We start from the raw sequence: 12,955 nt of genomic DNA on the forward strand, positions 1-12,955 counted from the left end.
ATCAGTGAGTGATTCAACCATCTCTTTATTCCAGTGCATTTAACCAGCTCTAGCATCATAATGTATTCATCACTTTAAAGAGTGACTAACCATCTCCATCGCAGTGAGTGTATTTCATCAGCTCTAAAGCAGTTAAGAGTATATTTAACCATCTCTATTGATATACAAAGGGCATTACCCATCTCTGTAGGAGTGACTATAACCATCTATAGTAGCAAGACCATATATTTAGAAATGTTTTCTCTTTTTTTGTGTTAAAGTTGTGTAACAAGTTAACAAAGAGGCAGACACAAAGAATTAAGTCAAAATGTCCCGAGGACTCTTTATTAAAAAAAACATAAAACACAAAAGTTGAAACTATACAACTAGCCAGGCGGTGGTGGGGGGTGGAGGGAGAGGGTGTGGTTTAGGGTCTTGGGGGGCGCATGCCTGGGGGAGGCGGGCCTAGAGAGAGGGAGAGAGAGAGAGTTGAGATTAGTACAGAGGTCACATGACACAACACATGGTCTCCATGGTAGAAGGCTTGCACGGCATCTTTTTTTATTTCACGTCGCTGTGTATATGGTATTTGTGGAAAATACAAAAAGAAAAAGCTGAACCAATGGTGAAGGAACCTTATTGTGCATGATATGTAGCCTACAATTCTGCGTCTAAAACTCAACTTGGAAAAGGCCATTTGCTTGCTTTAAATACTGATTTAATCACAGCAGGATGTTGCTGTGTCAGACCAACTGACACGTCACTTGCCTGTTGGGAGATCGCTTTAGGACTTTGATGAAGATGTACGTGGCAATACTTTCATGATTCCATAATTGATGTCTATATTGAGATGTTATTCAGCCATGATTCTTTCGCTCATAAGATCACAGTGTGTACGTTTTGTATATTGGGCGGTTGGCCATCAATGAACATCCATTCTGTTCCAAACACGCGTTTAGCAGCGACCAAAGCTGTATCTTTGTTTCAGCCAACCCCGATAAGCGCAGACTAACTAGGACGTTTTCTCCAATAGTGCTCGTAAAAACACACGCAGTTGTTTTGATTGCGTTTACAGAGCAACACGCACGCTCAAGGACTAACAAACTGAGAGGATTGTTAACCATTACAACCGTTTAACTCTCTTGTTATCAACAGTTTAAATCTCACACCTAGGAGCAGCAACTTGACCAGACAGCAAGCGTGAAAAGATATACGACACACGCAGTCATCAGTGAGCGCGTGTGGCTTTGAAGAACACAGAAAGGCGCCTCTGCATTCGTCTCTGAACCTCGACACCGCCCAAGCCTAATCAGTAGTCGTCCATTATTGAGGCACCGGAAGAACCGTTACCTCTCATCCCAGGGGGGGGTGGCCTCATGCCAGGAGGGGGCATTCCCATTGGTGCTCCGCGGCCAGGAGGCATTCCCATTGGTGGGCCCATGGGGGGCCTCATGCCGGGGGGTGGGCCCATCATTCCTGTGAAGCCAAAACGTTGGGTGTTAAAAACCTCCAAAACCAACACCAGTTACCCCCCCACCACAACATCATCATCACCAGTCCCCCCAAACCACGACCAGTCCACCACCAGAGCGCCACTCACCAGGGGGCGGGGCTCCGCGGCCCATTGGGGGAGGGGCTCCTCGGCCCGGAGGGTACTGCGTCGGCGCTCCTGCGATGCTGGCGCCGGCTGCTGCCGCGGCGACCGTTCCCCGGCCCTGGGGGGTCATCACCTGGGATACACAAAACATACGGTACGTGAGTCACGTGACTGACCGAACCCACTAGTGTAGGCGCCCTAGAAGGTCCAACTCGCTGACCAGTAGGCGGTGGGACGAATCCCAGTCATTTAAGAGATTCTTACTGGGGTACTCTGCAAATTGGTTCAGTCACTGAGGTTAATGGTTGACATGATTGTCATCACTTTCTCAGCGTCTCGTTTTTCAGTGACCTGCCTGATGTCAAAGGACCTTCAGTTCTCTTAGGAGGCTGAATGATAGTCTCTGGAACACAGTCGCTGGCTGCCGCCATGTGTTCGTGAGGTAAACAACACTGCCGCGCTGCATGCTGCCCCTGGGAGGCTGTCGCTAGCTTCAGGTGATCCACGGTCAACAAGCTGCACTTTATGACTACAATCTAACACAGTCTTTGTATATTTAACTACTGTATAATAAAACTAGGTTAAGATGCAAAACCGGTAACCGTTTCAGCCCTGACCTGCCCATAAGAGACACACACGCGCACGTACACACACACGCCACTCGAGTGGTCGTCATGGTTACCTGTTGCGATGGCCCGCCCACTCCTCTGACCGGTCCTGCCAGACCCGCGGGGGCCTGGGGCATGGGGGCTCCTGCCGGCACGCCACGCCCTGCGGCACGGCCGACCCCGGGGCCACCGGCCACGCCCGCCAGCGGAACCCTGGCGATGCCCGTCTGGAACACAAGAGGTCAAAGGTTAGACAAGGTAAAAGGTCAGACGTCAGCCTGGGGTGAGGTAAGGCGGATGAGTGATGTTATGGGTTTTGGGGGGGGGTCTTACGTCTTTTGGGGGTGGTCCTTCCACCGTCATGGAGACCAGGTTCTCCCCCCGCAGCAGAACCAGACCCAGAACCCGCTTCTCCTCGCGCTCCGGCTGCTTCGAGTTCTTCGGCCTGCACACAAACAAACAGCGAGACGTCAGCACAACCACACAACAAAGACTTCAACACAACCCTACAAATAGGTAAACAACACAACCCTACAAACACCTCAACAAACCGTCTTCAGGGCAACACCATGGAAAAGACATGGCCGTCATGAAGACATTGAATATATTATATTTATACACATTTCTCAATCATCAACGTATTGCTGCTCAGATGGCGCTGGTACGCGTGGAGGCCATCGCTCTCCTCGCAGAGCCGCTGACCGGCAGCCCCCCGTCTGACGTTGGTCTCCTCCTCAGGTCAGACCACCATCAGCTCATTACCGGCTCCCGTTAAAGGGGTAGACTTCTGCTTAACTGTGGTGTGCATTTATGCATCATCACTATAAACCGAATCACAGGTTGTATCCAGCATCGGCGGTGGTCGCCGAGAGTCAGCCGGCTTAAGCTCTCGTCATGTGCGTTGAGCGAGGTGGGACGCTGGGTGGTCGGCGCCAAGGCGTACGATGAAAACCAATAGAAGCCTACGATTTTTACTCTTGTGTACTGTACAATCAGATGTAATAAAAGTGTTTCTGATTCTGAATAGAGCGGCCTGGGCAAAAATATTGGGGATTCTGTAAACGAGTGTCCTGAAACCTGGATACAGCGCATTCGATAAGATTGATATACATTACGCTGAGGTAAATACGGCCTGAAACATTACGCAGAGAAGGAGATGTTACTAGAGAGGTTTCATGCCGACGTTCATAAGATATGGCAGTGACAAGACATCATGCTGCCAGTGTGGATAGGGTCTTACTTGATCTTCCTGAACTCGTCGCAGTCACAGAGGATGAGGTTCATGTGTTTGTCGAAGGCCTTGAAGGTGCCGATGAAGATGCGGCCGTCCTGCAGGATGCACCTCATCCTGAAGTCGATGTGCTGCAGCATCTTGCTGCTCTTTCCCACCGTCTAAACACACAAACACACACACCCACACAATGATGTCTTTGGTCAACATTGGTTTACATGAAAAAAGTCGAACTTCATTTCCCATCATGCAATGCATACAAAATGTATAACGAATAAGAACACAAAGAAAGAAGTCTCAAAGTTGAGTTCATGGTTAGGTTAGGGGAAGACCACTGATTGGATGATCCTACAGACACGGTCAAGCAGACAATAAAACTGAAAGACTTTTATCGCACCTCTGATATTGGTAGTTCCACCTAAACATGGTTATATTTTACTCTAACCTAGCGGTCAGGAGTCCCAGCCCACTCTATATGAAACGGTAAAATATTTGCAAGTTCAGACGCATGGATAAATTCATTATTATGAGGTCATGTGCATTTCTATGCACGCCTGTATAACGTATGATTGCGTGCATAAATCGGAACCGGAAGAGGACTGGACCAGGAAGTTAGATGCCATGTTTGTTTCGGTCCAAGGATTTATTCATGCATGTTCGTGTCTAGCTTGTACAAATAAAGAATGTAGGCAAACTGATCGTATTCAGCGTCTTCCTGGTGGTGAGGCGTGGAAAAGACACGAAACATGTCTTAATATGTACAGACTTTGCACTTCCACTACGTTACAAGTTAGACCGTTTCATATCGATTTAGATGGGACTTACAAGGAATGGAAGCCTGTGTATGTTCACAGGACTGTAGGAAAGAACATGGATTGGGCTAGACTCCATTACAGAGATAAAACACCAATACAAACTATTTAACTGCTATCGACAACATGCTGTTCAATGAATGTTTCCGTCATACGAGTTGTACATTTGTAAACACGAAGACATGGAGATACGTGGGGCTCGAACACAAAGGCGTATCTGGAACCACGTTTAAAAGTACCCCCATATAACGCAATAAGAGCTCCAGGCTCTATACAGTAGGAACCTATGCAATGGGTTAGTAAACGGATGGCTAGAAGATCGTTCCCTCCCGCCAATGTTCTAGAGACACGTTATACGATTATAAAAAGGTTTCTGTAGAAGAAAGGAATAAACACTTTGATAACTAGTATCAGTTAGACGAACGCAGACATTGAAAAGTTGCAGAACAGAAACGCGTTAACAATGAATGGCGGCCATCGTTCAGTGTACGTTTGAGCAGAGCGCGAAATCTGCCGTGATTCAGTCATCGGAAAAATAAAATGAGATTCAAAAGACAACTGAAACAAATAAATCGACAGGAAAAACAAAGACTTACCATTTTAGCGGCTGTGATGGCTCCGATATCAGTCGGATTTCGCCAAAAATGTTCAAAAATTGACCCGCGAAGCTCCAACGGGGCCGCTGGGTTTTAAAGTAGAGTTACAGGAAGTGATGGAGGGAGGGAAACAGGAAGTGACGGAGGGGAGACGAAGTGCAATTCGATATTTGCTCCGTCGCCCCTTTTTTCCTTTATTACAAAGTTCCCATCGATTGCAGCACCTTTCTAAACTGATCTTGAATTAAAAGAAATAAAATACTGTAAAATATAAGACGCTTTCATTTAAAAAAAAAACACACACACGGTGACCCACCTTCCCTCCCCAAAGTGATTTTTCATCCGATGACTTCATGCACTTCAGAAGTCCCGTGAACTTCATTTTACATAAGATGCGTGTCTATAACCCGCTAGTCCTCTGAAAACACAAATGGACAAACAAGTTACATAAAATAACTTTGTGATTTCGTCACGGGGGCAGAAGGCGCGGCAGCGGACGGGCTGCTTCACCTTGGGTTCGTTGCCACGACAACCGAGGGGGAGCGATGCATCGGTGCTGATGCTGCAGTGATTGGGATGCCCGCTCGAGATCTAAAGTGACTCACCGACCCCGCGAGGCGGCGAGGAAGATGATGAGGAAGATGACGACGAGGAAGATGACGATGAGGAAGATGGCACGTTAGCATCTTTCCGTTAGCATCTTTGTAGCCCTGATACACGAGCCGGACGTTAAGGGACTGTTAATGAGCTGTTGCCGCTGAACTGCTGCAGTGGGCAGGAGAGGTGCTGCCAGAGGACAGACGGACAGGAAGGAACATTCCAACAGGTAAAGAACACACGACCCACACACACACGCACGCACACACACGTTCTTTTAAATATCAGCCAATCACGTGGCAGCAGGAGCTGCCCTACTTCAGGAGGATGATGATGATGATGATGATGATGATGATGATGATGATGATGATGATAGACGAGCGTCCGTCATTCCATGTATTTCACTTAATTTCTTTGTTCGTGCCCAAAGTGTTGATAACCGATCTGAAGCCTACATTGAGATGAAAACTGAAATTGTCCAGCGATATGAATACTGTTAAGTATTAATAACCAGTAGGATTAGCACTGTACAAATGTCAATAACACCATCACAGTCTACCGTAATGCAGTTGTTGACCACTTGCCTTTTTGATCACAGCCTACCTGAGTATTGTTACTGACCACAGCCTACCTGAGTATTGTTACTGACCACAGCCTACCTGAGTATTGTTGCTGACCTACTGAGTATCGTTGTTGACCATGTCTTCATGACCACCGCCTACCTGAGTAATACCTACCTAGTGTCCTTACTAATCAGGTATAACCTATTACAATCCTCTCTTCAGATTGGATGAACCTTACTTCCTGGTGGTGCCTGGGAAACAGCCAATAGCATGAAGCAGCTGCCGGGGGCGGAGTCTGGCCCTGCCGCCGAAAGCAAGGTAATAACCTCACAAACATACTTACACATCGATCTACAGCTATATATGTGAATGTGTGAACGTGTGCATGAATGGGTGAATGTGAGGCAACATTGTAAAGAACTTTGAGCGGTCGCTGGTTAGAAAGGCGCTGTGTAAAGGTTCGTCCATTGACCGAACGCTGACCCCTGACCCTGCAGGTGGAGATGTGGGGCCAGTCTCTTGTGTACACCGTGGAGGAGCTGGAGTGTAAGATCTGCTACAACCGCTACGACAGCCGCAGCCGTCGGCCCAAGCTGCTGTCCTGCCTGCACAGGGTCTGCCTCAAGTGTCTGAAGAAGATGGTGGACGTGGGTGAGTCTCCTCACCCTCTCTCACTCGACCCTCTCTCCCCTCACCTTCTCTCCCCCTAGCCCTCTCTCCCCTCCCCCGCTCTCCCCATCAACCCTCTTTCCCCCTAGCCCTCTCTCTCTAACCCTCTCTCTCCCTCGCCCTCTCTCCCCCTCCCCTCTCTCTCCCTGATGAAGAGAAACTTATTTTGAGGACCCGTCTGCCGGCTAAATATTAGATTGAACATTAGAGCATGATCATTGGAAGGTACAGGCAGCAACGTTAAGGATACATTCTGTGAGCCAATGGGTGACCAAGTTTCTTATAGGGAAACGTTTTCATTTTGGGTAGTGAATACACAGGTCACAAAGATGCTTGGGAGTGAGCATAGTGGAGAGTTTAGGATTGGCGGGAGAGGCCAAGTTAAACTGCAATAAACTCTGGGTGAAGTGGGTATGTCTGCAAGGCTGCGCGCAGGGACGCAAACAGTTAAAGGAACCTCCACAATGAAGATGTCAGTCGATATAAGTATCAGACTTTGTGGCCAGAATGGCAATGCAAATGACAACGATCTTAATGGCTTGATCAGAGAGAGGAAGGGAGGTATCTCTAGGTACAGGGAGAATGTATACAATTCCTTTTAATGTGAATAGTAATTATATAAACAAGGTTAATATAATTTGTATATAACTGTATATTGTAGTTATGATCGATATGTCCGCGACATGCCCTTATGCCCTCTCTCTCCCTCATCCTCTCACACAATTTGCCGAAATACAATAAAGGGAAGAAAATAAAAATGCCCCCTTTGACCCTGAATGAGACTTTTCAGACTTTAGCTGTTAATGTAAAGTCTAAGGAGCATACCCTCACACTAACACGACGCACACAGGAAGTGGACCAGGAACAGGTCCTACTCCTGACCCTTCTCTTGTCTCTCAGGGGAATCGTCTCCTTCGATGGTCAGCTGTCCGTTCTGTCGTCATGAGACCTACATCCCCGACGAGGAGGTGAGCCCTCATGGGAACCACGCTCAAGACTTTAGCCGACCAGATTTGCTTCAAAGTGGGAAGGTTGAAAGGCCCTGGAGCTGAAGCTGATCAGTGGTTCCATCTCTCTCCTTGCTCCTTCCCTCGAGGTGTGGCCCCACCCACATGTGTGGCCCCACCCAGATGTGGGGCCCCACCCGGATGTGTGGCCCCACCCGGATGTGTGGCCCCACCCGGATGTGTGGCCCCACCCGGATGTGTGGCCCCACCCAGATGTGTGGCCCCACCCAGATGTGTGGCCCCTCCCAGATGTGTGGCTCCAGCCAGATGTTTCTCTGTGCAGGTGTGGCTGATGGAGGACGACCGCCACGTCCTGGCCGTGCTGTCCTGCCACGACCAGCTGGGCCGCAGCGGGCTGCCCCCCGGGACCGAGGTGGTGCTGAGCCCCGACAGCCTGACTGGTAGACTCACCCTCACCCTCGTACCTTAACCCGCTAACCCCCTCACCCTCGTACCTTAACACGCTAGCCCTCACCTTCTAACCCCCTCACCCTATAACCCTCATCCTCTAACCCTCTAACCCTCACCCTCTAACCCCCTCACCCTCATACCTTCACCCTCTAACCCTCACCCTCTAACCCCCTCACCCTCTAACCCTCTCCCTCTAACCCTCACCCTCTAACCCCCTCACCCTCGTACCTTAACCCGAAAGCCCTCACCCTCTAACCCTCATCCCCTCTCCCTCTAACCCTCTCACCCTCTATCCCTAGAGGGTGGCAGTAACCCTAGGGGGGCAGTGTCTGGTGTCCGTCCGTCCGCAGGGGGGCAGTAAAGGCCTTGTCTGGTGTCCGTCCGTCAGTAGGGGGGCAGTAAAGGCCTTGTCTGGTGTCCGTCAGTAGGGGGGGCAGTAAAGGCCTTGCCTGGTGTCTGTCCGTAGGGGGGCAGTAAAGGCCTTGTCTGGTGTCCGTCCGTCCGCAGGGGGGCAGTAAAGGCCTTGTCTGATTGCAGGCGTGGAGGGAGCGGAGAGGGGCGGCGCGGCGGGCGAGGCGTCCTCCGACTGCCTGGTGCTGACCATCATGCAGCTGCCAGGGGAGTCGTCCGACTCCCTGAGCGTGATCAACATGCTGTACCCGTCCTCGCTGCCCTGCAGCGCCTCCACGCACAAGTGCCGCGCGTGGACGTCCCGGAGCCTCCCGCGCTGCCTGCTGGGGGCCCTCTGCCTGGTGCGTCCTGCGCATGGGTCTAGTTTAACTAGTGCACCATCATACTTTACCTAGTACTGGTACACCATGTGCTTCATAATTGTGTACTCGTACTAGTTAGAGTATCCTGAAGCACATAGTGTACTTGTTAAAGTATCATGGAGCACATGGTACACTAGTACTAGTTAAAGTACACAATCTGTTACATAATGCTCCAACTAGTGCTAGTAGACCATGTGTGCCATGATACTTTAACTAGTACTAGTACCAAATGTGCTTCATAATACCTTAACTAGTACTAGTACACTATGTGCTCCATAATACTTTAACTAGCGTATTGTTTACTACCTAAAGTATTATGGAGAAGCTTCTTGATACTTCAACTAGAAACTAGTTGCTCTATAAACTGCTACATCATACAATACTATATATATATATATATAATACTGATAGTGCTAATCCGCAATCTTCTTCATAATACTTTAGCTAGTAAACAATCCCCTCCATAATAATTTAACTAGTACACTGTCTGCAACCCTCAGATGAGGTGACGTTCAGTTGTCATAGCAACATGGACGGTGAAGGCAGATTGGATGAACCGACGGCGCTGGTAACGAGTGTTTGTTTGCAGGTGTACTTCAGCTCCCTCCCCCTCGGGATCTACCTGCTGATGATTGGTCAGCTGTGGCTGGGGGTGGTCCTGGTCAGCCTGGTTCCCTTCACCCTGCTGCTCTGCATCCTCTACGGCTTCTGCCAGTGCCTCTGTCACGAGCTGCTGGAGACGCTGAGCCACCGCAACACCGCACCCTGACGCTGACGTACCCTACCCCGGAACCCACCGTACCCTGACCCCACCCTACCCTACGGTACCCTAACCCCACCCTACCCTGACGCTACCGTACCCTACCCTAACCCCACCCTACCCTAACGCTACTGTACCCTAACCCCAATCTACCCTAACCCCACCATACCCTAACACAACCGTACCTTGCTATACCCTACCGTACCCCTACCCTACTGTACCCTAACCCCACCCTACCCTAACGCTACTGTACCTTGCCATACCCTACCGTACCCCTACCCTACTGTACCCTAACCCCACCCTACCCTAACGCTACCGTACCTTGCCATACCCTACCGTACCCCAACCCTACCGTACCCCGCCCTACCCTACTGTACACCGCCCTACCCTACCCCGCTCTACCCTACCGTGCCTTGCCATACCCTACCGTACTCTACCGTACCCCGCCCTACCCTACTGTACCCCGCCCTACCGTACCCCGCCCTACCCTACTGTACCCCGCCCTACCGTACCCCGCTCTACCTTACCATACCTTGTCATACCGTACCCCGCTCTACCCTACCGTACCTTGCCATACCCTACCGTACCCCAACCCTACCACTTATTGAAGACTAGTCACACAGCACCCCTCTCTCTGAGCCATGGACAACAGCCCAGCCTTTCTAAGCTACAATCACCAGCAATTACTGACACATAGCTTCACCTGGAGGAGACTGGATAAGGACATCACCACCGTGAAGAGGATACGGGATGATGATATGGTTACTATAGACACGATGTGGTCCCACTTCAGTCCTTACACATACGTTTCAACTGAACTTATAGACCTTAGTCTTGGCAGCCATATGAATGGTGTTATTTATCTTAAACTCTTCTGTGTAGTTCATGTCTTAAATGCAACCTCCTTGTAACTCTGGTAATTTATAGGCTATCCAACATCTTCATTTAGATAAACTGTCAGTCAAGATCCTGTTACTATGGTAACCACTGTTCCAAACTGTACGTAATTCTTGTAACCCCTGTGTAACTATGGCAACCTGTGAGTTCTAGAACACTGTGGTGTAACTATGGCAACCTGTAGGTTCTGGAACACTGTGCTGTAACTATAGCAACCTGTGAGTTCTAGAACACTGTGGGGTAACTATGGAAACCTTTAAGTTCTAAAACACTGTGGAGTAACTATAGCAACCTGTGGGTTCTAGAACACTGGTGTAGCTATGGCAACCTGTGAGTTCCAGAACACTGTGGTATAAATATGGTCGGCATTGAGTTGTAGAACATTGTGGTGTTACTATGGTAACCAGTTTTTCCAGATCTAAATCGCACACATGAAGAGGATGCTCCACTTCTTCTGTAAATCTGGTTTATTAAACAGAGTTGACTCTGGGTGTGAAACTGGTTTCAGGTAAAAAAAGATTGGACTCTGGTTGTGAAACTGGTTTCATGTTAATACAAAGTTGAATCTGGTTTTGAACTTACTTCATGTTGAAACCGAGTTGACTCTGGATGTCAAACTGGTTTCAGGTTAAAAACAGAGTTGACTAGCTGTGAAACTGGTTTCAGGTTGAAACAGAGTTGAGTCTAGCTGTGAAACTGGTTTCATTTTAAAACAGAATTGACTCTGGATTAGTAACTGGTCTCATGTTAAACAGTGCTCTTCAGAGCGGCTTATTTTTCCGAGCATACACACGTTTCATTTTAAGAATTATTTCTTTGTGTCATTTGAGCTGCCATGCAACACTGACGTAGGACGGACATGCTGCTTGGAAAGTGTAACGTCTGTGTGTCAGCACCCAGTGTTTCATCAGCTGTGCAGATGACCACACCATGGCAGTGTCCGCTTCTGTACAGTCAATCAATTACAAGACTTTTTGGATTTTAACGGGGCCTGAAGTTGTTAGATGTGGGGTCATGTCTGTGTCAGTGAATGTTTATTTTTATCTTTAATAAAACACAAAACTAAGTTCTCAGATTGTTTCTTCTGGTTAGGTCACAGTGGACCTCTGAATATGTGGCAGCACCTCTGTCTATATATACACATATATATACACATATATATATATTCGGTTTTAACAATTTAATTTGATCTAATATAAAATATATATTATAATAATAATCATACATTAGATTTCTATAACTCTGTTCCAAATACTCAAAGACAGTTGACAGAGTGAACACAAAATAAAATAATTGAATAAGACTATATAGGCTACTTCGTATATCCTACAGGCTGTAGGATATAAGGATGGATTTAAGGATATAAGGGAAGGATTTAATAGGATATAGCTCTAGGCTACAGCTATATCCTATTAAATCCTTCCCCCAGTTTCTTACCTCCTCCATCAGGTCGAGGTTAGAGGAAGACAGTCAGCCTCGTGTAATGAGAGAGGGAATCACACAAGGGGCGAGAGGCAATTAACAGAGGGAGCCGGGGGAGTCCTCCCATCTCCCAGGAGAGGGAGGGGAGGGGAGGGGGGGAGGAGAGGGGAGGGGAGGAGGAGAGGAGGGGAGCATAGAGGGGAGAGGGAAGGAGAGGAGAGGGGGAGAGAGGAGGAGAGAGAGGAGGGGAGGGGGGAGGGGAGGAGAGGAGGGGAGGAGGAGAGGAAGGGAGCATAGAGGGGAGAGGGAAGGAGAGGAGAGGTGGAGAGAGGAGGGGAGGGGAGGAGAGAGGAGAGAGGTCTACTGGAAGAGAGAAGGTGGAAGGGGAGGAGAGGAGAGAGAGGAGGGGAGGGGGGAGGGGAGGAGAGAGGGGAGGGGAGAGGAGGGGAGGAGGGCGAGAGAGGAGATAGGAGAGGAGAGAAGGAGAGAATGGAGGGGAGAGGAAAGGGGAGGAGCGAGGAGGCTGGGAAGAGAGGAGGTGAATGGGAGGGGAAAGGAGAGTGGAAAGAGGGGAGGGGGGGGGGGGAGAGGGGAGGGGAGGAGCCTAACCTGTGTTGGAAACCTTGCCTCCTCTCGAAGGAGCAGAGGTTATCTGGGACTCTGAGGACGCACACGTCTCCTGCTGCCTAGCTAGGATACAAGGAGGCTTGGACAAAAGGAGGCAGGAAAGAAGGTGAGAAGGACACAAGGTGACTACTAGGAGACAGGGGGTTGGTGAGGACCAGAGCTGGGCCTACACAGAAAGGGTAAAGGGAGGCGGACCTGGCTGTCTCTCTACCTGGCTGTCTGTCTGTTTCTCTACCTGGTTGTCTGTCTCTCTACCTGGTTATCTGTCTCTCTACCTGCCCGTCCGTCTCTCTACCTGCCTGTCTGTCTCTCTACCTGGCTGTCTGTCTCTGTACCTGGCTGTCTGTCTCTGTACCTGGCTGTCTCTCATATGGGTGTCTAACTCTTTCTCTACCTGCCTGTCTCT

General features: G+C 49.2%; 2 protein-coding genes across 3 annotated transcripts; one reads left to right on the forward strand and one right to left on the reverse strand.

The window, feature by feature from the left end:
• Window positions 1–307: 307 nt before the first annotated feature.
• On the reverse strand, window positions 308–4,953 carry LOC130402549 (small nuclear ribonucleoprotein-associated protein B'). Of its 2 annotated transcripts, none has more exons than XM_056606759.1 (7): window positions 4,824–4,953; window positions 3,425–3,576; window positions 2,518–2,629; window positions 2,259–2,411; window positions 1,580–1,709; window positions 1,330–1,455; window positions 308–444 (listed from the first exon to the last, which is right to left on the reverse strand). In XM_056606759.1, the coding sequence occupies exons 1-7, from the start codon at window positions 4,824–4,826 to the stop codon at window positions 407–409; spliced, it is 714 nt and encodes a 237-aa protein (XP_056462734.1). In that variant the 5' UTR covers window positions 4,827–4,953; the 3' UTR covers window positions 308–406. The 2 variants fall into 2 exon arrangements, with proteins under 2 accessions (XP_056462734.1, XP_056462733.1); XM_056606758.1 differs by having other exon boundaries at window positions 1,330–1,463; window positions 1,579–1,709.
• Window positions 4,954–6,253: 1,300 nt separating this feature from the next.
• Window positions 6,254–9,612, forward strand: LOC130402279 (E3 ubiquitin-protein ligase RNF182-like). The gene is made up of 6 exons (XM_056606424.1): window positions 6,254–6,301; window positions 6,481–6,634; window positions 7,553–7,620; window positions 7,943–8,060; window positions 8,608–8,822; window positions 9,433–9,612. Exons 1-6 carry the CDS (start codon window positions 6,254–6,256, stop codon window positions 9,610–9,612), a joined length of 783 nt encoding a protein of 260 aa, XP_056462399.1.
• The last annotated feature ends 3,343 nt before the right edge of the window (window positions 9,613–12,955 follow it).

This window comes from Gadus chalcogrammus, chromosome 13 (assembly GCF_026213295.1).
Source record: "Gadus chalcogrammus isolate NIFS_2021 chromosome 13, NIFS_Gcha_1.0, whole genome shotgun sequence".
Classification (NCBI taxonomy): Eukaryota; Metazoa; Chordata; class Actinopteri; order Gadiformes; family Gadidae; genus Gadus; species Gadus chalcogrammus.

Bases quoted from the DNA above. Each gene is read 5' to 3' on its own strand.
- LOC130402279 (XM_056606424.1), top strand. From the start codon at position 6,254: ATGAAGCAGCTGCCGGGGGCGGAGTCTGGCCCTGCCGCCGAAAGCAAG. The intron at 8,061-8,607 runs GTAGACTCACCC...GTCTGATTGCAG, and splicing joins GAGCCCCGACAGCCTGACTG to GCGTGGAGGGAGCGGAGAGG. The intron at 8,823-9,432 runs GTGCGTCCTGCG...GTTTGTTTGCAG, and splicing joins TGCTGGGGGCCCTCTGCCTG to GTGTACTTCAGCTCCCTCCC.
- LOC130402549 (XM_056606758.1), bottom strand. The intron at 2,630-3,424 runs GTAAGACCCTAT...GTTTGTGTGCAG, and splicing joins GACGAGTTCAGGAAGATCAA to GCCGAAGAACTCGAAGCAGC. The intron at 445-1,329 runs GTAACGGTTCTT...CCCTCTCTCTAG, and splicing joins ACCCCCCCCTGGGATGAGAG to GCCCGCCTCCCCCAGGCATG.